The following is a 23,740-nucleotide window of genomic DNA, read 5'->3' on the forward strand; positions in this document are numbered from 1 at the left end:
ACACAGAACGGACCGTGAGCTGGTATGACACTATGTCATCTGCTAACACTAGTACTAGCTAGCTTGGTTAGCAAATTATAATCATTTTTTAAAATGAACAGCTTAGAGTGTCCTTTAGTCCAACAGAAAACTAAAAAAATACATTTCTAAGAGATAGAATGTTACAATTAACTTATATGAAGTGAAAAGAGTCTGTTAAAGGGTCAAAGTTCTAAGACGAAACATAAAAGGTGCCATGGTAGCAATCTGTCAATCAGACCTCCATCAGCTGGCTATTTTACTCTAAATCAGACCATAACTTACAAAGTGACCATAAACTAATTTCGAAAATGTTGATAAATCAAGTGAGAAGTAGGGTCATTCTCCTATTGAATTACATACAAATGTATTTTTGACACCAGTTGAGTCTCCCCCTGTTGGCCATTAGATAGAATTCAGGTTTAAGGCACTTTGGCATTTGCTTCACTTTTCAGAGCCGGAGCTTGCTGCTTGATTCATCCCAAACTAAACACTGGCTCTGGAGTGGGCCTTTTGCATGTTTACATCACCTGAAGGCCTCTATAGGTTCACTACAGGGGGGAACAAAGAGTAATTCAGTTGGTAACAACCTCACTGCTAGATTTAACTAAATGCAAAGTATTTATCTGGAAGTTATTTTTGAAAGTTCTTTAAAGTTGAACAAATCAATATTTATGTATCAACAGTGGAAAAAAGGCTGTAGGACAGTGATTCAAGTGAGAAACCCACTGTGAGATGTATAGCCATATGAGAAAATATAGATATATAGATAGAGAAATATAGATTTTTTTTTTTTTAAAGTATTATCTTTATTGTGGATGACACAAGCTAAATGTTATATGAAAGTAAAGCACCTTGACTTTCTTTGAACTGAAATGAGCTCTATAAATAAAGCTGCCTTGCATTCAGATGGCCATGAGTCCTGATAAAAGAGAAGCATTTAATCCGCACTCTAACTCATAGGACTCTGTGCTCCCAGCAGAGTGGAAAATGAAAAGGTCTCTGTTGTAACCACCCACTGTAGGGGTGATAATAATTATCAGGAATGGCATGTGCCTTGCCTTTGAATTAATGACACTGATAGTTAAAGGCAGAGTATTACTTCTCCAGCCAGCAACTAGAGGAGACGGTCCAGTAATAGGCTACTCAATCATAGCACATATTTCGTAAAAGTCTAATTTTGTACACAATATTTGTTCCAATATTCTTTACACCTGTGTGATCTTCTCAGGCTGACAAGTACCTGACTTAATTAGATAAGTGGAAGGTCAGTCATAGCACTGTCTGTGTCAAATGTGTGCTAACCCTTGGATGAAAATAGTCTCCATCAATACACCAAATGCACTATTTAGTAATGTCTGCCTAGAACTGCAACGTGCAGCTATGTTAGGTAATGACTGAGCCAGCTTTAAAGATTTTATTTTCAGCTGAAACAAATTGGTGAGCCAAAGGGAAGAAGCAAATTATTAAGAGATAGACTAATGTATGATTGGTCGGTGAGAAAAATATAGAGTATATATAGAGAGAACAACCACAGCTTTATGACAGATGAAGTGCAGTGAACCGGTATAACATTAACAATGTGTCCATAATCACAGCATCCAAAGGCTTTATTTTATACATAAATAACACGACCACAGAGTTACACAGTGACAAAAAGAAGTCTAGAAAATTGTTTATTCTCTTGCACATTGTGAAGATTATATTTTCTAAACTTCGACTGCAACTGCAGTAATTATATTCACCTCACCTTATAATGAGATTCTTACTGAGCTGTCATATCATACCTGTGAATCCATGTTTTCTCTCCCGCCTCCTCCTCCTCCTCCTCCTCTGCCATCTTCCCAATTATTTCTGCTCATGTAACTTTTAGCTCAGGGAATGATAAAGCAACAAACTCTGATTACAGTTTAAAATAATCTATCTCTTTCTGTCATGTCCTGTCCTCACCTTCAGCTCCAGAACACAAATGTCTTGTTCTTGAAGCTCCCCTTTTAATGAACTGCTCAGAGCCTCTGACCACCGTTAAGAAGAAGTTGAAGTCTGGGAGAAAAGTTTGCTTACCCAGAAGAGGCAGTGTAAAGAAGAGTTAGGACAAAGAAACAGAAAATGTGGCATCCCTGATAAATAATGCAGGTATATTCTCAGATTTATACCTTCAATATGATTATAAAATGCTGCACATCTATAAAGTTTATTACTGACAAAACTCTATATTAATGCAGATGAAGAATATTTTTTATAATACCAATAAAATCCTTTTTTACATCAGCATTCTACGGTCCACTTGGCGGATGGTCGAGATGGGAACAATTCCTGTCTCACTGATGTTCAAGTGCTCTTGTCATAATATGTCAGATAATATAAGACAGTCGGCATGTGAAAGACTGAATACTTTACTTCTACATAACAAGTTATGAATTAAATATGGTGTGATTACTTTGAACAATGACCCACGCTGAAGGAGTTGTTTTGTGTTATTGAGTTGGATTTATCTGAGCTTTCAGAATAGCTTCTCTGCTGCAATTACCATTTGGATGTTGAAATGGATGCTATTTACAGTCGTCAACTCTAAATGGAATCATAATTTTCATAATGAACGTCCTGTTGTCTTAAAGAAAACTTTAAATTAGCGATTGAGACCAGAAACTCATAAGGAAAATGTAAATCAAGTGAGAAGTAGGCTTATTTTCTCAAAGACTTTTTTTGCAATCAGTAGAGTTGCCCCCTGCTGGTCATTATGGAGAATGCATGTTTATGGCACTTCTGCATTGGATTCACTTTTCATAGACAAATTATATGTCCATTTTCTTTTTTATGGACCCCTCATTTTACCATTTTTCTCAAAATGCAATCAGTGATTAATCAGATATTCTGTAATACACAAGGACAAAGTTATCACGACCACAAAAAATAAATAAATCTATGAATAATGTTACAGTAGTGCCTCACTTTGGGCTGTAATTTTAAAAAATGCCAGAACAAAGTGAGTAAGTAAAAAGTAATCAGTGCTTTCATCATCTCCAAAGTAGAAATCAATGAGGCGGTGAGAAGAAAAAGAGAGCAAAAACCCAGAAAACAAAGAAAAAAATGACACACTCTGATATATTCCAATCAATGGCCACCCTGAACACAACCTGAGCCGCGCACAGACAGTATCTCATTCACACCAGCTCACAGTCTGAATAGTGTAATCAACGTTTGTGTAATCATCCCAGTTTGACTTTATTAAAGTCTCTCCGATGAGCTGGCCCCACGCTGCTCTGTGTAATTACAATCTCATAGTCACATGGGTTAGATGGAGAGCAATCATTGTGCTACTTGTTTTCTTTTGGGCTTAGTAAAGAACGCTTAATAACTATGAGCCACAGAGTAATCGATTGATTTTATTATCATCATTACAGATCTCACTAATAAAATCTGTCTGCCTGGGTTTCTTATAAATATTTGTCTGGCTGTAATTTGATTTGAAAGCACTGGTGTTTGTTAGAGTTAAGAGAGGCTGATCATTTGAACAGGATGAAAACAAGTCTTCAATGCCAGCCTCACACTTTTTACACCTTTTTTCCCTTTACGTTTCTGAGTTATTCAGCTGTGAAAGCATCATTTAGAGGCTCAATGTTGAATTTATAACCAGTTTGATTTATTTATTTTATGTTTAAGTGCTTGCTCCTGCCATAGGAATATCCAGTGCTGCCTTACAGCTCCCCCTGCTGGCTGATCATATGAGATCCAGATTAGATTTACCGCCTTTTATGTTTTATTGCTTGTTGTATTTTCCAAAAACATACTGTACATGTGCCAAAAGTGCCTAGAAATTGACTTGACTAGAGGCTTCATATTGTATGAGTAAATTTATTCAAAAGGTATACACAAGACTGTATCAACAGGGAGCAACATACATCTGAATGGACAGGTCGACTCCTTGATTGAATCTTATGTATCTATATAGAAAAGCAAATGTGGAAAAACACAAACAAATCAGGCACAATGAAAAGGGCTGACGGAGAGGAGGTACCTACAACTTAATGACACAAAAAAACATAATTCTGATTCACCTCCAGTGGATTTTTATGGCTTGGTAAAAGTAAGAATCAATATAAATTGAATATATTCAATTTAGTCCCATGATTATAAAGTCGTCTGTGGGTCCAATTTGTCCATCAGTGTTCTTCACGGGCCAAAAGCAAAAATCTAAACCGTTACAAAAACACCCCGTACCATAAAAATTCTGAACTTTACAATATGGCTGTCATTATTTGGTCTCTTCAAATCATATTTACAGCTTGTGTCAACAATTTCACCAAAAGTCAAACTGCAGACAGTATTTACATTTAAAGTACAAAACAGTTAGAGCCATTAGAAAACCACACACACACCCAGGCTCCACAATTCCCAGAAACTTGCAGAAAATGTCAAAATTACGTGATTATTTTTCTACCCTGCAGAGGATCAGCATCTCAACCGGAAATTTCAGTACAGTAGAAACAGCTTTAATATACAGTATTCTCATCAATTTAGATGATTAGAAATGATTCAGACCAGATTTTACAACACTGATAACACCACTGAATTGTCAAAGCCAAAACCTTTAAACCTTTGAGTAAATTAATTTTCTATTGAAGGCCTTTTTCATTGATGTGATGAAATAAAGGATCCTGTAAGCCAGAAAAATATATTTTCTTGAAATGACATGAAAAAAATATCTCAAAATAATCGCTAAACATCCCAAAGTCAAGAGTTCTTATCTCAGAACTGCAACATCGGAAAAAAAAAAAGAGTACTTATCTGAAAATAACGAGACATTATTGATAAATAATTAGAAACTTTCTCAAAATAATATGTTACCTCAAAATAATCGCAAACTTTCTCAAATGAGTTTTCTCAAAATAAGTAAGTGGATATTTTCAGAAAGTTTCTCATTAAAATGACCTACAGGATCTTATTTTTCATCACACAGCTGAGTTTTCAACCATTTTTTAAAATTATCTAATTTACTGGTGGATATGGACTTCCATAGAATACTTTTGGTCCTTTTGTGTTATTCACAGTTAAATTTACAGCCCTGCTGCTTCAGGGTTTTATGGTCTTTGTCATTGAAAACAAACAGCTTAAGTCAACCCTAAAAAACACTCAGGATTACATGGTTTTTGATTTCCACCTGTCCACCTGTCACATAAAACGATCAATATTGATTCTCAGTGTAAGTTATGACGAACCCGAACACCATTTGATTACATTGTACAAAAATGGTCAAGACATGAGCCATTTGTGTAACTGAGCTGTAAGACAGCCGATCTTTGATCTGTGAGACGTCACATGTGCTGCGGTTCTCTGGGAAATCTTTTTAAAACCGACATGCTGCTCGAGTCTCCTGACATCAGGAACTTTTCCCCGTTGTTCACCACATGAACCTCTGAGTGGCCGTGCTGTCCGGCCAGTGGAAGGTCTTACTGATGAAGATGTAAAGCGTGGCAGCGTTGACCGCCGTGTACAGGAAGAACTCCACAGTGAGTCTGGGCAGAGAGGGGAGCGGCATGTGCAGGCGGTACATCAGGTACGGGATGATGAAGTACCTGAACTCCAGCAGCTTCTGGGGCACTGTCGCAGCCAGGAGGCACGCCAGGAACGCCAAGCTCCAGAACAGCGAGCGCGTCTTGAAGGAGTCCAGAAAGTTCCACCCTGCGAACACGTACGCGGGGACGAGGAGGAAGCGCATCAGCTCGTGCCTCTGGAAAATCCTTTTCCACACGTAGAAGGGGAAGTGGCGGTTATCTGCCAGGAGGTACTTGTGGACGAAGGTGAACTTCCACACCAGAAGCACGCAGAGGCCCGTGACGAAGAGGAAGAACAGAGGCTGCTTTTTCAGAGCCTGGAGGAAGCGAAGAGCGCGGTGATAGCAAAGCGAAACGGGGAGGGAGAAGAAGAGGGTGAAGGAGAAGAAATAGAAGAGCTGTGGGAAGTTGAGGGAGGCCTCGTGGCTCGTCCTGTCACCCACCACGATCCCATCGTTCAGCAACATGAACGCCAGGAAGCTCACGGCGACCACCGCATAAGGCCACGCCACCAGCAGCACCGCCTTCACATGAGTGGCTGAGGTGAAGAACTCCAGCGTGAAGAGCATCACCTTCTTCACTCCGCTGAACGACAAAGGGACCTGCGACGGAGGAGACTTCTCATCCCTCTTCTTCGTGTGCTCCACCCGCCACGCCTCGTCCATCTTTGCGGCCACCAACGTTCCGGCGCAGAACGCCACCCAGATGATGTTGGTCTGACGGAACAGGATGGAGCAGACGCCGAGGAGCGCTGAGGCCTTGTGGCAGCCGTAGAGCGTCATGAGGTAGGTGAAGAGGGTGAAGAAAGTAGATCCAGCGTCGGTGTAGTAGAGGAAGTTGAAGAAGTAGAGCACAGGAAAGGTGGATAGAGACAGCGCTGAGAGGACTCGGCGGGAGGTTGTTCGTGTCTGGAAGAGAGAGAACGTGTCATAAAACAAGAAAATGACAAACAAGATGAGCATCTTCATCATCTGGGAATACCTTCTCCCTGAGGTGCAGTTTGCAGATGAGCAGATAGAGCAGGTAAAGGTTGCCGCAGTTGAACAGCAGGTTGATGAAGCGCAGCATCGCCGTGGAGCACACCACCTGGCCTGTCAGGTCGGCGAGCCACACCACGGGCTTGATGACTCCCACAGAGACGAGGTAAAGGCCGGGGAGAGTGGTGATCATCGGGTCCCACTGAAGACGCAGAAAAAAAAACACAAGGCGGGGGATATTAAAGGGGCATTCCACCAATTTCACATGAAAACAATCCAGGCAGGCACTCTGAAATATAAAAAAACTGCTCAAAAGAGAAAGGAAATATTGGAAGTGTTACAGTTAAAATTTGATCTAAAATTTGAAAGAGTCAGCTATTCAGTTCTTGGGTCTCTTTTCCTTAAATTTGGCTTGAATAAAGCCTTTTATTCCAAACCAAAACTAAAATTATTGCACTCAGACAATACAGAGTTTTTATTATTTGACATGCTCAGCCCATTTATATATCATTGTTTTTGTTTACTGATGTTAATACAGGTGCATCTCAATAAATCATAATATCATTGAAAAGTCCATTTCCAGTAGTTCAAGTCAAATAGCTCCAACCAAGTATTGAGTCATATAGATTTTCAGAGGCCAACATTTACATATTAAACATACCTTTAAAATTGGTCTTTTGTAATATTCAAATTTTTTGAGACACTTAATTTTAGGTCTTGATTACTTGTAAGCCATAATCATTATAATTAGAAGAAATTAAATAAATTAAGACATGAAATGTTTCATTCTGTGTGGAATGGATCTATATAATGTGTTATTTGGTATAAAATATAGCTCTACGTGGAGAGTAATGCTATTTTAAGCTAACATTGTTCACAAGAAGACGCCTAGTGTACATACAACTTTAACAAAACATTGTTGAAACTGAATAAATGTATCTCACTCCACACAGCACATCACTCCTGTCCTCAAACAGCTTCATTTGCTCCCGATCCACCTCCGTATTGACTTCAAGATCCTACTCCTCACATTCAAAGTCCTCCACAACCTTGCACCATCATACCTCACTGAGCTCCTTCAAACCTACACACCCTGCCGTACACTCAGGACCTCCTCTGCTTCACTCCGCCCATTTAGCCACAATGGGAGATATTCTAGCTGCTCTGCCCCTCCACTCTGGAACAAACTCCCCCAGTACATCCACTCTCTACCAACACTGTCAGCCTTCAAGTCACATCTCAAAATGCACCTGTTTAGACTAGCCTACCCCTAATCTATTCATCATTTTATTAATGTTGCCAAATTTTGTCTTTTGTTTTAGTGTTTTTTATTATTACTGTCATTGTTGTTTTTTATTATTGTTTTATTTTTAATTGTTTATTGTAAGGTGACCTTGAGAGTCCTGAAAGGTGCCTATAAATAGAATGCATTATTATTATTATTTTCACTTTTTGAATTGAATTACTGACATAAATAAACTTTTCTATGATAGTCTAATTTATTGAGATGCACCTGTATATATATGGAGGGGGTTTACAGGAGGAACTACAGTATACTTTGAAATTAGTTTATCAGTCCTAAAATGTTTTTTGTAGTAAATTTGATTTTTAATGAAAAAAGAGGGAAAAGAAAAAAAAATGATGATCCTTTAATCTAGATTCCTGCTGACTGAAGCTAGCTTCCATGCATCATTAAAATACAATAAGACACATAAAGCCCCACTAATGCCATTCTATATGTCCGATATGGAGATTAAAAGCTCTACAAGCTGCCACATCATTTTAAATGTTGGCTAACCTTAATCCGCTAAACAACAATGACACAGTCGCTTTCATGGCTACCGTGACTTGCAGGGAGACACTTTACCTCGTTGAATTTCCCATGGCAGTATTTCTGAGCTTGTGGGATGTGAAAAACCTCGTCCATGTAGGGCTCCCTCTGCTCCCGAGTGACTCTGGAGAACAGCAGGCAGGAAACCAAAAAGTTGGTGCTGCAGAGCGCCGTGAAGATGTAGCCTTCAAATTTCTCCATGTTTGATGACGAAATCCGATGTAAAAGTGAATACAGTCCAAAAACTAGCAAAAATGATGTTGTGAATACCGCATAACTACTGTATTCGCGTACTTAAAACACAGTGCAACCTCAGTTCAAAAGAGAAACTGGTTGAACTCTGTCCAGATCTGACAGACGGAAGAGTTTTGTTTTTGACAGCTGGCGGTCCGCTTCGGAAACCCGTCCGGCAGGGAAACGCTACCGCCTGTTTTGGTATTAGTTCCTGCTTGTGCTAAAAACGTTTAGCATCACATCACACTTCTATGATAAATAGAAGTAATAGTTACCAACGTAGTTTTATTTAAAATTATAGAACTTCAAGATATACGTTTTTTGCTTTTGTGTAACTGTTTACCTAAAGAGGAACTTTCCTCTCAAGCGGGGTCACCGTGTTATGGTTCCCCCGCGTGTACAAGCGTGATAAACCGTATTTTTCTTTTCATGGTTGGTGAAATCATTTTTGCAGCATGCATTCAACACACGAGCTGGAGCTTTTCCCCGACCACAGAGTGACTCAGATGCTTTTTAAGGAGGTGAAAAACGCCGCAGAGTTAAGACAATGTGCGGTGGAGGGGAAAATTAATGCAGCTTTGATAAACCCGACCATGGTGAGATACATCTATTCAGTTTTAACAACGTTTTATTAAAGTTGTATGTACAATAGGCGTCTTCTTGTGAATAATATTAGCTTAAAATAGCATTACTCTCCACGCAGAGCTATGTTTTATACCAAAATGGGAAGTAAATGTTTCACTTCATTCACCATCAGACTTTCTTTACTGTTCACAGCTGGTGGATCCTTTTCAAGTGCTGGTAGCTGCCAACAAAGCTGTTCACTTACAGACAACTGGGAAAATGAAGACAAGAAGTTTATACTCAGAAATAATCTTCAACCTGTCACCTACTAATAATGTAAGTAAGCAACAGAGGACTTTGAGTTTCAAGTCATAAACAAGTCATAATGCATTCTTCATCAAATGTAATGCCATTTTTACAACAGAGTAATACAATATGATTTTTATGATGTTTTGTGAACGTATTTGTAGTAGTGGTCTTTGCATTGGACTTTTATAGCATGTAGCATTATTAACCAATACCATAAAATAATAGTTTTGTATGTTTCTGGCGTCTCTTGTAAGATAAGTCATCTTATATTAGAAAAATGTCTAAAACATTGTCTCCCCAGATTTGACAACATTCTGTGAGATAAATTTTCCTTTAAACTGAAATTGTATGTTTTAATTAAATGAAAAAATAATGTAAAAAGCAACAAGAACAGAGACTATAGTTCTAGAGTTATATTTTTTTTATGGAGAATTAATCTGTGTGTGTGTGTGTGTGTGTGTGTAATGGAAGTAGTGATAAGATTATGAATGTGGAAATATTGTAGATTATAGCAGGGGAAAAGTAGAAATTAAAGGGATAGTTTAGATTTTTTTAAGTGGGGTTGTATGAGTTACTTACCCACAGTAATTACAGTGTGTGTGTGTGTGTGTGTGTGTGTGTGTGTGTGTGTGTGTGTGTGAGAGAGAGAGCGAGAGCGAGAGAGAAACATAACGATTGCAGTTGATTCAGAAAATTAGGAGAAATTAAATTAGTTAGATGTTAGAAGTTACATATTTTTTCCATCTTTAAGCTTTGGGTGTCAAGTATTTTCAAGTCAAAAAGCTCAAGTCCAGGTAAATTCACGAGTCATTGGTGCTACTTTTTCTCAAACACAGCACAAAAGCTTTAAAAAGTTTGGTGCACAGGAATATTTTTTGCTTCCAGTGTTGCAGCTGCACTATTCCATATTATCTACAAATGGAAATATACTCTTTTGCTGCACTCATTTGAAGTTTTTAACTTGTTGTGGACAGGAGCATCACATAAAGAGCAATGATGTTCAACAGTAATAGATAGATAGATAGATAGATAGATATACTTTATTTATCCCAAGCTGGGAAATTACAGTGTAGCAGCAGCATTACACACAGAGACAATAACAACACAATTAAGTAAAAAGAACAACCTAGGCATACTTCAAGCAATAAAATATAAAAATACAATAAAATATAAAGTGTCTAAAGAAGGAGTAGAATAAAATTCCAGTGCAGAATAAATATGAATATGCAGTATAAAAATGTTGGTGCTATGAAACAAATAAGGTGCAATGAACAGTGTGCATAAAAAACACAAAGTGCATATACAGTATGTAATGAACCAGGTTATTATTTGTTATTGTACAGTGTGATGGCATGTGGCAGGAAAGATTTTTTGTATCTGTCCCTATGACAGCGGAGCTGGAGCAGCCTGTGAGAGAAGGTGCTCCGCTGTCTTTCTACTGTGTGATGGAGAGGGTGCTGATCATTGTCCATGATGGCCATAATCTCAAAACAGAAATGATTAATATATTTATACCTCCAGATCTCAGAGGCGTTCAAAAGATTTGGTATATCTGATGGTGATGACTCCGTCCTGGTGGTCCTGGTTCACAGCGAAGATGAGCCACAGCTTCTGTCAGACATCACAGCCAGAGTGAGCGGACGGAAGGTTCCAGCAGGAGATCTCTCCTCACTGACGGACGCTGCTAAAGTCAAAAAGGTTCTCCATCTCTGCTTTAATCTTATTTAACTCATTCCATTTAATCTGGATTTGCAGACACACACACACACACACACACAGTATACTGTAGAAGCTCATTATATGAATGGATATCCATTAGCTGGATTGAAAGTGATCAGTTGTGTTTTATCAGCTTCTTTCCAAAATGTGATTTCTGCTTTTTGATAAACTGCCACCTCTGGCCATACTTACTGAAAGTATTTCAGAAACATTTCTTTCAATCTTAGTTGCAACCAACATGTATTTTAACTGTCAGATAATCCTACAGTCAGTTGTTTGGTCTATAAATCAGTTGATGTGTTTCCCAAAGCCTAGCATGATGTCCTCAAATGTCTTGTTTTGTCCACAACTCAAAAATATTCAGTTTACTGTAATGGAGGAGAAAAGAAAACAGAAAATATTAATGTTTAAGAGGCTGGAATCATAGAATTTTAACTGTTTAACTCTCTCAAAATTTTTGGCAATTAATTTAACAATTGGCAACAAATTGATTAATTGAATAATAAATTGCAGCTCTAATTCTGACCCCTTGTCGTGCCTTTGTTCCAGCTGTATAAAGTCACCCCCCAGGAGGAGAAGTGTGGGACTCTGCTGCAGGCGGTTGTATGCAGGATGGCCACCAAAGACGTCATGTAGCTACGAGGGAAAAAAGACTTTAAAAAAGAAAAAAAACTCATATGAGTTTTGGATTCATGTTTATACTGTTTTTGTTGCTATTCCAAGACCCCAAGACATGCAAATATTGTCTTTTGTTCATCTCACGCAAATCACAATAACTACAGAAAAACTTTTTTCTCGAACTGAAAATATACAATATTTTTCTTATTTTTTTCTTTACTTGTGTTTTCTTCCTGCTTATTTTTTATAGAGTTGTGGGGAGAAAAAAAAGTGGAAAAAAGTTTTAGAGGTAGTTCGGGAAGTCACACCACTTCGGTCAGCATCACTTGAGTCCCCACAGCAACTTTCATTCAAACCTTTTTGGTGACGGCTATTTTTTATCTCCAAAAAAGTGGGGTTATTTGGCAGTAGGGGACTGTGCTGTAAAGCTGGTCTCATGCCAGCAGTTGATGAGTAATTAATCTAAAATGCTCTGGGCAAAATATCAGTGAGCTCTCCAGAGGATTAAAAAATATATATCCTCAACTATGACATTGAAAGATTCCTGTCATCCTGAAAAGACGGATATTAAATGTGCTGGTTGTCTGAAACATTGGGATGCAGCTCTGTTCTTTCAATTCACCTTGAATGACCTGTTTTTTAATCTCAAGAGTAGAGACATTAAAATTCTCTAACTGAAAGAAATCTCAAATGTCACAGCATCACTTAACTTCCATCCTTATGTTTACTTTTTACTCACTTTCAGTCTCAGATTTTCTGCACAACAACATTTGCATAATTATGCTCTCAATTAAATTAGATTGAGATTTTTATTAAAACAGACACACTGAAACAAATAAAATTACATTGAAATTCAGTTTATATTGCTCTACTTGATATTGGGGTTATAGAAAATTAGTATAAATTCATGTTCAGGTCCATAGAAAAACTAATTTCATCATGATTCATGTTTCCAAAACGGCTAGAACTAGATTTCTTACATGATTTGAATCTGAATAGTGTTTCATTTCACAGTGTGTAAAAAAGCCATATTAAAGAAGTGTTGAGTCAATCTGGGAAGTTGGCGAGCTCGTCTTTTCCGATGTTCCCTCCGCTGAGGATGCACACCACGTTCTTCCCCTCCAGCTCCGGTATCTTGTTGTTAACGATGGCAGCGAACGCAGCAGAGCCTGAAGGCTCCACCACCAGGCCGGACCTGTAGAGGGACGACACGGCTGCCTTGATCTCTTCATCGTTTATCAGGACAATCCCCTCCACGTAACGCTGACACAGCTCAAAGGGCAGTGTGCCTGGGATGCAAAAAGAGACGGAGAGAGATACTATTTATAATTTACTGTAAGAAATTCTTCATCCTAAAATGATTAGTCTTGTATTAATGAATCAGCCACTCGAGCAGTTAACATGGTTTTCTTGATAATGATTTTGGTAATTATCAAGAAAACCATGTAAAATGTCTAGATATCAGCTCTTAAATTAAACTCTCATGAGCTATTTTTGTTCTTATCGTTATATTTGTCCAAACAAATGTACCATTAGTTGTACCAGGCATTAAAATGAACAAGTAATTGAAGAAAACAAGGGTGGTATAATATTTATTTTTTTACCATGACTGACATTGTTAGTACAACACATTAGTTAGTACATGTATCATACTAACATACTGAGTATAGTTAAACTGTGTACTTCAGTTCTTTTAAAACATGGGACTTGCATGATACCTGCAAAAGGTGGTGCGAGTCCTGAGGCGATGCTCTTGGTGTCCATGCCAACCGGCTTCTTCTCAATGAAGCTTCTGTACATGGTGCAGGCTGAGTGGAGGCAGACACACAACAGGTTACTAGGATTTCTTGTGCCTCTTCGTGTGAAGCTAATCCTGCAGGTGGTTCTTTCACTCCTCTATGTTAGTTTTACCTCCTTCTGGTTCCACGCCGTAGATTCTGGTTTTATCACAGCCAGACAGTTTGATGGCAGCGGCTACACCGGCCAGCAGCCCTCCTCCACCACAGCACACCACCACCACATCCGGCTCCGGCATCACCTCCAGCACCTCCATACCTAGACTGGACACACACCGGTTTTGCTCAAATAGATGCAAGTTTTACTAATCAAAAAATCCTCTGTCAGCTGTTGAGTTTACCTGGCATGTCCTGCTATGAGATCCAGGTCATCATAAGAGTGCAGGAAGGTCATGTTGTCCTCCTGAACACAGCGGTTCACCACATCCATCAGAGAGGAAGTGGGAACTCGCTCCACCTCCACACCGAAGCTCTGAGGATGAGAATAACACTTTTTGCTCTTTTGAGATTAAGAATTACAACAATAACAGAATAAAATCATAGAATAAACTGATATAATGTCACATCCTTCCTCCATTTGATGGCTTCGACAGTTTATTATCTGTATTTTCAGTCAGTCAGCAGCTCTAACCTGTATGAGGACAGATCTGGAAACAGGGGCTGTTTCCGGCATCACAACCTTGCCCTGTGACCCGTAATGTTTTGAGGCGTAAGCAAAAGACTTCCCGTAATTCCCTGCAGACATGGTGACAAAATGACCACCCTTCGGTCTCCTTGCAAACTGATTGGACACTCCTCTGATCTTGAACGACCCTGTCAATGAAAAGTAAGACAGTTCTGAAGTAATCAGCTGAGATTTGGTTGTGTGTATACGTGTGAGATCAATTAAAGTGGTTTTGTCCAACCAGTCCTCTGCATGTTCTCCAGTTTGATGTGGATGTTGCAGTGCTTGTCGAGAGGCAGAGTCGTCTGGCACCAGGGGATCATGGGAGTGTTGATGACACCCAGGGGACTGCTTCTCACCGTCTCCCTGGCTTCTCTCAGCAGATCCAGGGTGACGGCATCTGCAGATATCTCACCCATCTGTGACAGGAACAGACAGAATATATATTTATATTTAAATGTGAAAAAACTTTTTCTATAACTACAGTAGTTTTAATATATTATCATTTATAGGATGTCACACCTGCCTTTAACATTACCCTCATTCATCTCTCTACACCTCGGTGACACCCCTCCACTTGAATTGCCACACACCCTCCAGCCACTGAACATTTGAACATCTGCACTGATCTGTTTAGCACTGTATTTATCCCTGTATTTATTCATATACTGTCAACTGCACTTTATTTATATTATTTAAACTATTTGCACTACCTATCTAAAAAAACAAACCAAACCCTATTGTATTTATTTATATTATATTTATATATATATATATATATAACTTTACATATGCACTTTACTACTTTATGCACTCCTGGTTAGATGTTAAACTGCATTTCGTTGTTTAAGTACCTGTAGTATGTGCAATGACAATAAAGTTGAATCTAATCTAATCTAATCTAATCTAATCATTTTCTGTACAAAATACAGTTAGCTACTACTACATCATATATTAACAGCTTTTTTTCCTGGCTGATTTTTTAAAAATTATTATTTATTTATTTAACCTTATTTAGAACAATTTAGCACATTACAATTTCTAGTAGGAATATTATTGATTTTGTATTCCTCAAAAACGGTAAAAACATATTCAAAACAGCAAGACTATGTTGGGGGAAAAAAAGATAGATATTTAAATACAGCGAATCACATAGTCGACTCATATGGTAGCAGAGCAACTTAAATATATAAATAATGTAACATAAAAAAAACATTCCGTCTCTCTGCTGGTCATGTGAGCCGTCCAAGCATCTGTAAAAAATGCATCAAGACATGAATTATAAAACCTACGTTCAGTAAACAAAAAGCGTTTTCGTGCATAAGGCTTATTCCCCACTGACCTTATTTGTTTAGATCTTTCCGTCACTTCAAAAAGTGACAGCTCCGTGATTTTTTTTAGTGTTACGTTTTTTTACGTCTCCCTCCACGCTAGCAACAATAGTTCCGGTTTGAAATCTGTTTCTAGTCGGACGTTATCATTAAACGGACCGCAAACATGGCTGTCCCATAGAAGTGGCAATGGGGACTTTTCTCAGTTTCATAAAAAAAATCGTACTAACAAAAAAGACAATAGGAATTTAAGAACATGGGGCTTGTTAGACACGTCGTGTGCGCCATGTCTGGCGGCGTTGACAGCTCTGTCGCGGCGTTGTTGCTAAAGAGAAGAGGTGAGAAAAACTCCTGCACACAAACACACTTCAACTAACTTGTTCATGTTAAGCTATTTTCTCTCTCTCTTCCATGTGAAGGCTATAGTGTAACAGGAGTTTTTATGAAGAACTGGGACTCGCTGGATGAGAGAGGAGTGTGCTCCACAGAGAAGGACTGTGAGGACGCCTACAGAGTGTGTCAGAGCCTGGACATCCCCTTCCACCAGGTGTCCTATGTCAAAGAGTACTGGCATGAAGTTTTCAGGTATTTCTGGCTACCATAAATTAAATTATACACTTTAAAATCTTTAAAGTAAATGTCACATCTGCTTTTTGCCATTTTCAGTAAACTGTTGAAGGAGTATGAGAAGGGGATGACTCCCAACCCAGATATACTCTGCAACAAGCACATCAAGTTCAACCATTTCCACAAGTATGCTATCAACACTCTGGGTATGTATTCATCATGTGGTCATATGTAACCTGTGGAGGCTACTCTGTGTGTGTGAATGACTAAGCCCAGACCAGATCTCATTTGGAGGCGATCTCTGTTTTTTTTGACAGCTGACAATCTCCAGTCCTGCCCTCAACCTCAGCTCCAGTATATCCTAGAATATTTAAGTATAACTTGTCCCCAAACAGATACTTTGTCCACATCTGTTTTATCTAATACGATAACCTCTAGGAGAGACTATCTCTCCACTCTGTTACATATTTCATATGTAGAGGAATGACCCCCACATATGAAATATGTAACAAAGTGGAGAGATAGTCTCTTCACTCAGAGAACCAAGGTTACAATTTAACCGTACGTTTTCACTCTGTTTATCTCACTTCACTCATTTTTATTGTTGCAATATATGCAGACGGACAGACTAACCAGCACTATTATAAATGTTGCATACTCCTGACAACTGAACTGTTCGTATTAGAGTCTACAGAGTCCAGCATAACTGATAATAAATTACTGTAGACTATTGTACAACTATTGTGAACAATGTGACGTCTGCAAAAAAAGTTAGGAGCCCCTTCAGCAGGTGGGGAATTTGAAAGTAAATTTTTGTTAAATTTAAATGACATAAAATCCTGAACCATTTATCTGAACTTGGGTCGCGGGGGGCTGGAGCAGATCCCAGCTGACATTGGGTGAGAGGTCGGTTACAACCTGGACAGGTCGCCAGACTATCACAGGACAGACACATAGAGACAGACAATCACAATAGAGTCACCAATTAAACCTAAGTGCATGTTTGTGGACTGTGGGAGGAAGCCGGAGGACCTGGAGAGAACCCATACTGACACAGGGAGAACATGCAAACTCCACACAGAAGAGCCGCAGGCCAGAATCAAACCTGCGACCCTCTTGCTGTGAGGCAAGTTTGTGGAGTTTGCATGTTCTCCCGTGTCAGCGTAGGTTCTCACCTGGTCCTCTGGCTTCCTCCCACAGTCCAAAAGTGATAGTCTGGCTCTGGCTCTCACCCTCCAGTTCAGATATTAAGGATAATGAATGACTAAACATCTAATCTCAGCACCATCTAGTGGATTGAAGAGGGAATTGATTGTTTTTTTCTATCACCAAAAAGTTTAGTATTTAAAAAATATATAAAAGGTTGATACTTGGTGTTTGTTTATGGATACCAAAATCTACAATCTCATGCTGTTTCAATGTTTCCCCCATGTCTATTCAAAGCAGCTAAATATATGTTTTACTTGTTTCATTTCTGGATTGGAAAGCAGTAGTAGATGGTAGTTTGTGATAGGAAGATACGAAGATGGATTTGAAACAAATTCCTTTCACCGGGTGTCAAACACTCTGCAAAAGTTTTGTTAAATACAACAAATAGGAATTAATTTTGTGCTGTTGTTGACTAAGGTTCTGATGCCGTGGCAACAGGCCACTACGCCAGGACGTCACAGGAGGACGAAGAGGTTTTCCAACAGACGCACATAGCGCCGCCGAACACTCTATTCAGAGACCGATTTGAGATCAGGAATCGTAAGAGTTTGACTTTTGTCTCAGTTTAATAATTCGCCTCTTTTAAACCTAAATTTGAACTGTTTCCGTTGTTTCTGTTCTTTTATTTCTGTTTTTTTTGCTGCTCTTTCTTTGTTCTAGCAGGCAGTGACAATAAAAAAAAAACACTATCGGTAGGATCAGACCCTTTAACAATCTACAACCTTTCTCTTCCCTCCGTGCAGCGGTGAGGCTGTACATGGGAGCAGATCTCGTCAAAGACCAAACCTTCTTCCTGAGTCAGATCCCCCAGGATGCTTTGCGACAAACCATGTTCCCACTGGCCGGACTCACCAAAGAGTTTGTCAAAAAGATTGCAGCGGAGGCCGGATTTCACCATGTGCTGAAGAAGAAAGAGGTAGCCACATACACACACACACAAATAAATAAATAAAAGGTATTAAATTCATGTTGATATTACATCAGGAGAGCATAAATAGGAATATGTATTGACATTGTATGCAAACAGTAAATTTGTCGTGTTTCCAGAGCATGGGCATCTGCTTCATTGGAGAGAGAAACTTTGAAAACTTTATTTTGGAGGTAAGAATTCAAACATTTTTCAAATATTTTTCTTGGTTTCTTTATTGTTTGGTGTGTTTTTTAGTTTGAAACAGGGTACCCTGACTGTTTCTGACAAGTTTAAAACCTGTTATATAGAGATGTGTGTAAACTTGTACTGTTTTATTTCTGTTTCCAGTATCTGGAACCTAAACCGGGGAACTTTGTCTCCGTTGAGGACGGGACTGTCAAAGGGACACACAAAGGTACGTCCATGGTTGTTTAACCCTCCTGTTATGTTTGTTTTTTCAGGAACAACAACAACAACCTGGAGCATGTGTTATTAACTGAAAGTATCAGAAACTAAAAAATCCCTCAAAAAATTGTTTATATTTCATTTATAACTCCATTATTAACCATTTCAATCGATATTTAGTGCAGTGATGCTCTTTACCTCTCACAGGTTCAATGAGAATAATTCATTCAATAATTTTGTTTTTCATGAAAAAATGCATGTTAAAACTTTTTTTTATGTACATTGGAAAGACCTACATATAAGATACAATGGTTTTACATGACATTGATTTTATTTTTAAATTTTATTTAACATTTTTTTTCTTTTTTATGAAAAAATACTTTTAACCATTTTATTTATTTATTTTTAAACTTTGAAATGGGTTAATTTGACCCGCAACATAAGAGGAGGGTTAAGGTTTTAAAATTATGAACTTGGACAAAATAGAGAACGAGTGGTGTGTTACTGTTACTGTGGTGAGTAATGGCTCCTAATATTTTACATGTCAGATCGATTAACACTAACTTGTCCCTGTTCCCTGCTTTATCATCTAAATTTGTGTTTCTAAACTACCAAAAATCGAAACAACTCTACTTTCTGCCCCTTCTTCTGCTTGTCTCTGTCCATGCAGGCTGGTTCACTCTGACGCTGGGCCAGAGGGCGAGGATAGGAGGGCTGAAAGACCCCTGGTTTGTGGTGGACAAAGACATCGCAACTGGAGACGTGTTTGTGGTGAGAAAGGACATTTGTCCTTGCTTATGTATGTTGTGTCCTCATTCCCAATCACTATTAACTGCTGCATACATTAAATATAAAATATAAAATGGGGAATACCCTTTAATCTCTAAAGAAGCCCGCACAAGGACGCCCCATCACAGTGTTTTATGTTGTTTCTCCCTTGAAGAAAGCACTAGATAACATTTTGTATTTACAGTCATGGAAAAACGATTAAACCACCATTGTTTTCTTCACTTTCTTGTTCATTTTAATGCCTGGTACAACTGAAGGTACATTTGTTTGGAGAAATATGATGATAACAAAAAAAATAGGTCATAAGGGTTTACTTTAAGAGCTGACATCTAGACATTTCCCATGTTTTTTTTGATAATGATTTTGGTTATTATCAAGAAAACCATGGAAAATGTCTAGATATCAGCTCTTAAATTAAACACTTATCAGCTATTTTTATTTCTAATTTTTAAGTGTAGTGAAACTTCCTCAGTTTTTCCTGTGTTCCATACATTTTCCCCAACTCAGGCTCCGACTACCAATCACCCGGCTCTTTTCCGCGACATGCTGCGCACAGACCGATTCCACTGGTTAACAGTTGACCCGCCTCCTGAGCTGGTGAAGACCCAGATGATGGAGTGTCATTTTCGCTTCGTCCACCAAATGCCGCTCAGTGAGTTTCTTGTCGTCTCTGCCTGTATACCGATTTATAAGCAGTAAAATGCAGGGATACATTATTTACTGAATATAAAATCCAACTTTCTTGTACTTCCCAGCTCCCTGTACAGTGACACTGAACATGAACGGCTCCGTGTGGATCTCACTCTCACAGCCGCTCAGAGCTCTGACACCTGGACAGGTAACAGCTAACACACAGAATACAGAGAAATTAGACAGGCCTGTGACTTTAAACTGGAAATAATGTCAAAAGACTTAAAAATATACACACAGTTCCTCTTTCCAGGGTTAATACAGGTGCTGGAAGTCCTTGAAAATACTTGAAATTGAATGAAGTGTTATTATTGATGCATTTATATAAGTAGCTTTTTAGTGATTTGTCAAGGTAGAGCTCATTCTAACTTAATTTTACTTCTATGTGGTTGAATTTATAAACAACCTTTAAAATCTATCATGTTTTTTAAGCTCAAACTGTCAGCTAAATGTAGAGTAGTGGAGCAAAAGTACAATATTTGCCTCTAAACTCTAGTGAAGTAGAAGTATAATGTTGCATAAAGTACTTAGTAAGTACAGGTACCTCAATATTGTACTTCGGTGCATTACTTAAGTAAATGTACTTAGTTACATTCCACCACTGGAGAGAACTAATTGCTTTTGCCTTTCACACAGAATGAAGGTCACTCTGCAGGTATATGTAATAAAATGACCACTGAGTGTATGTCATTTACCACACCTGTAAGGTTCTGCGAAAGCTTGAAAATGCACCTTTAAAATGCCTAAAAAGTACTTGAATTTGACTTTGGCAAAGGTGTAGGAACCCGTCTTCCTTACTGTAGAAGTATAATTGTGTGTTTATCCTTTTTTCCATCCCTCCCCCAGTTTGCGGTGCTCTACAAAGGAGACGAGTGTCTGGGCAGTGGGAAGATCCTGCATCTGGGCCCCAGTGAATACACACTCCAGCGGGGCAGAGAACGGTGGGTAGCAGCTACACAAGTCAAGGACCCTGAACCAGCCAGCTGAGATGAGATCACAGCCCTGCAGCGGTGGAAATAAGCTCAGTCCGGTACATTAGGTAGAGATCACTGTTCATGAAGATTAACTGTCTCTTGGACAGGGCTTTGTGACGTGGTGCCTGTTCTGGAGGCCATGTTGGAGACTGTAAACTGGTGATTGTTTTTAAATGGGTTGATTTCTGCACTGTTTTTAGTATTTTGTGTTCAGACACAAAGAGCTTATCTCATGAACTACAGTCATAGAAAATATTGTTAGACCATTGTTTTCTTCAGTTTCTTGTTCATTTAATGCCTGGTACAACTAAAGGTACATTTGTTTGAACAAATCTAATGATATTTAGACATTTTCCATGGTTTTCTTGATAATGATTTTGGTTATTATCAAGAAAACCATGGAAAATGTCTAGATATAAGCTCTTAAATTAAACTCTGATCAGCTATTTTTGTTGTTATCATTATATTTGTCCAAACAATGTACCTATAGTTGTACCAGGCATTAAAATGAACACAAAACTGAAGAAAACAAGGGTGGTCTAATACATTTTTCCATGACTGTATATAAAAGAAGTGGACAAAGCCTCTCAGTCTGAAAAATGAAGCAAAGTCTGAAAAAGTGCCTTCTGCATTTTTTCTAGCAGGCAGCAGGGGCAGCTCTACTGGGTGCTTAAAAGTCTATGAGGAAATTATTGATTGATTAATGATTACCTCAATTTTACTTGATTCATTACCTCAGTAAACATTTTCCTAATTTCAATTCTTCTCCAATACAGCATTATGTTGCTTTTTGTAAATTATGGTCCCATTTATAGTAAAATAGACGATAACTACCTTGTGATTGACAGGTCACTACCAAGGCAACACATTGATTTGTGAACTACATGTTCTCAGTCAGCTCCACTCCAAATATGGGCACTTCTGGCTCCAATAAAACAACATGGTGACAGCCATAATGCCAAACTTGAGGCTTCAAAATTGTAGTTCACAAACTAATGGGTGACATCACTGTGGCTTCTCCACTTCTTTTACATAGTCTAAGCTATCATCACGTAGAACTACAATTACCAGAGGGGGCGGTTCATAAGTCCCCTCACTTTATGAACGTTCCTCGTTTAAAAAATCTTCTTGCTGCTCAGATAAACCATCTGCATCCATTCCATGGTGACTAGATGGTTAACTGAATAACAGTTACCTCCTTTCAAAATAAATCGGCTTTTTCTGACTGTTCACTTTTACACTAATCATTACTGAACAGATCTCCTCTGTTGCAGCAATCGCTGTCAGGTACAGCATGTCTGTTTCTGCCTCAAATATAAAAAGCTTGTCATTATTCATACTGATTATTATTCATATCATGCTATTACTGTTAGCTATGTATTTTAAAGACCTACACCTTGACATAAAGTTATTATATAAGGGGGAAAAGGACTATTGAATAATCATGTACTTCTGGTGTTTATGAAGTGCTGTATGTATTTTTAATCCTCAGATTTGTGGTTATCCTTTGGAATATAAACCAAAAATTAAGATCACTTTTTAAAAAAGTAACCAGTTATGAGATGTTTCAGAAGACAAAACAATCCCTCAACCCACACTTTTATTTTTACAGTCTTTGTCTTCATTTAGTATTCAATGTAATGACCTGTGTTCTGGGAAAAAGGCTTCCCTTTTTTTTTTTTAAAGCTTTACAATTGTTTTCTTTATTGTAATTATAGAAAACCTGTGAGTGACCCAGGGGAAGAGAGCGGGTAAGAGGTTCTGGTGGGATTTGACTCTTAAGCTTTCAGAGGGTTACTTGTGGGTCAAGAGACACATATTTTTGGTATCTTATCTGTGAATGAAAGCAACTCTGATCTTGTTCAGCATAATGTGAGTTTACTGTAGCTTTTCCTGTCATCTCCAAAGCTGCTCATGAGTTTCTCTCCTGTCCTCTACCTGTTTTTCTGGATGACTGTCCGTCATGGTCACCTTGTCTCTGTGCCAAATGCAAACCTACAGTACAGTGTTCACTGTTAGTAGATGACTCCACTTGGTTCTTTACATCACTGTAAAAAAGCAAAATGTGTTTTTGTTTGTTAATTGTTAAATTAAGTTTATACATTAATTATAAAGTAGAAACAACCATTTTTGTGTTATTTTTAAGTTTTCTCTAAGGAGAAAAGCCAGATGATGGTAGAAAGTAAAGTAAAGCATAGCCTGAAATCAAGTTAACAAACAGTTGCAACCACATATGACACAAAAACACAAGAAAACAAATATGGTGTTATTCCCTATTTTAACTCTTTTCTACATCAGGCACATTTCGACAGTTGAATTCAGTTGTTTTAAATAATTGAAAAGACAATACAATTGTTAAACTCAGCTGTAACTCGACTACTACTACTGCTATTGAATCTGTGATGGGTTTTTTAAAACATTATTGGAATATGCATCAAAACATTTTAAGTGCCTTTTCTCTGGCGTTGTTGTGAAATGTGGAACATGACTTCTTCCTTTACTACAAACTGTGAGTACTTAAATATTTACCATTTGGTGAATAAACCTAATAAGTGACGTGTTGACTTGTTTTTCCTTGGT

The 23,740-nt window shown here is 38.3% G+C and overlaps 4 protein-coding genes across 6 annotated transcripts; 2 read left to right on the forward strand and 2 right to left on the reverse strand.

Moving 5' to 3' along the window:
- Positions 1–3,853: 3,853 nt before the first annotated feature.
- alg10 (ALG10 alpha-1,2-mannosyltransferase) lies at positions 3,854–8,826 on the reverse strand. Its single transcript, XM_059326349.1, has 3 exons — positions 8,418–8,826; positions 6,555–6,752; positions 3,854–6,481 (listed from the first exon to the last, which is right to left on the reverse strand). The coding sequence occupies exons 1-3, from the start codon at positions 8,580–8,582 to the stop codon at positions 5,420–5,422; spliced, it is 1,425 nt and encodes a 474-aa protein (XP_059182332.1). The 5' UTR covers positions 8,583–8,826; the 3' UTR covers positions 3,854–5,419.
- A 61-nt stretch (positions 8,827–8,887) lies between these two features.
- Positions 8,888–12,202, forward strand: tprkb (Tp53rk binding protein). Its single transcript, XM_059326311.1, has 4 exons — positions 8,888–9,211; positions 9,393–9,515; positions 11,010–11,186; positions 11,757–12,202. Exons 1-4 carry the CDS (start codon positions 9,071–9,073, stop codon positions 11,841–11,843), a joined length of 528 nt encoding a protein of 175 aa, XP_059182294.1. The 5' UTR covers positions 8,888–9,070; the 3' UTR covers positions 11,844–12,202.
- Positions 12,203–12,620: 418 nt separating this feature from the next.
- On the reverse strand, positions 12,621–16,018 carry srr (serine racemase). Its single transcript, XM_059326310.1, has 7 exons — positions 15,628–16,018; positions 14,527–14,704; positions 14,253–14,434; positions 13,963–14,093; positions 13,737–13,885; positions 13,544–13,633; positions 12,621–13,114 (listed from the first exon to the last, which is right to left on the reverse strand). Exons 2-7 carry the CDS (start codon positions 14,702–14,704, stop codon positions 12,873–12,875), a joined length of 972 nt encoding a protein of 323 aa, XP_059182293.1. The 5' UTR covers positions 15,628–16,018; the 3' UTR covers positions 12,621–12,872.
- Positions 15,773–21,830, forward strand: trmu (tRNA 5-methylaminomethyl-2-thiouridylate methyltransferase). Of its 3 annotated transcripts, XM_059326307.1 has the most exons (11): positions 15,773–15,954; positions 16,036–16,201; positions 16,283–16,389; positions 17,810–17,932; positions 18,136–18,308; positions 18,440–18,493; positions 18,651–18,717; positions 19,378–19,478; positions 20,004–20,148; positions 20,252–20,334; positions 21,033–21,830. In XM_059326307.1, the coding sequence occupies exons 1-11, from the start codon at positions 15,873–15,875 to the stop codon at positions 21,171–21,173; spliced, it is 1,242 nt and encodes a 413-aa protein (XP_059182290.1). In that variant the 5' UTR covers positions 15,773–15,872; the 3' UTR covers positions 21,174–21,830. The 3 variants fall into 3 exon arrangements, with proteins under 3 accessions (XP_059182290.1, XP_059182292.1, XP_059182291.1); XM_059326309.1 differs by lacking the exon at positions 20,252–20,334; XM_059326308.1 differs by lacking the exon at positions 17,810–17,932.
- Positions 21,831–23,740: the final 1,910 nt, after the last annotated feature.

The sequence above is a fragment of the Centropristis striata genome, chromosome 22, assembly GCF_030273125.1.
Source record: "Centropristis striata isolate RG_2023a ecotype Rhode Island chromosome 22, C.striata_1.0, whole genome shotgun sequence".
Lineage (NCBI taxonomy): Eukaryota > Metazoa > Chordata > Actinopteri > Perciformes > Serranidae > Centropristis > Centropristis striata.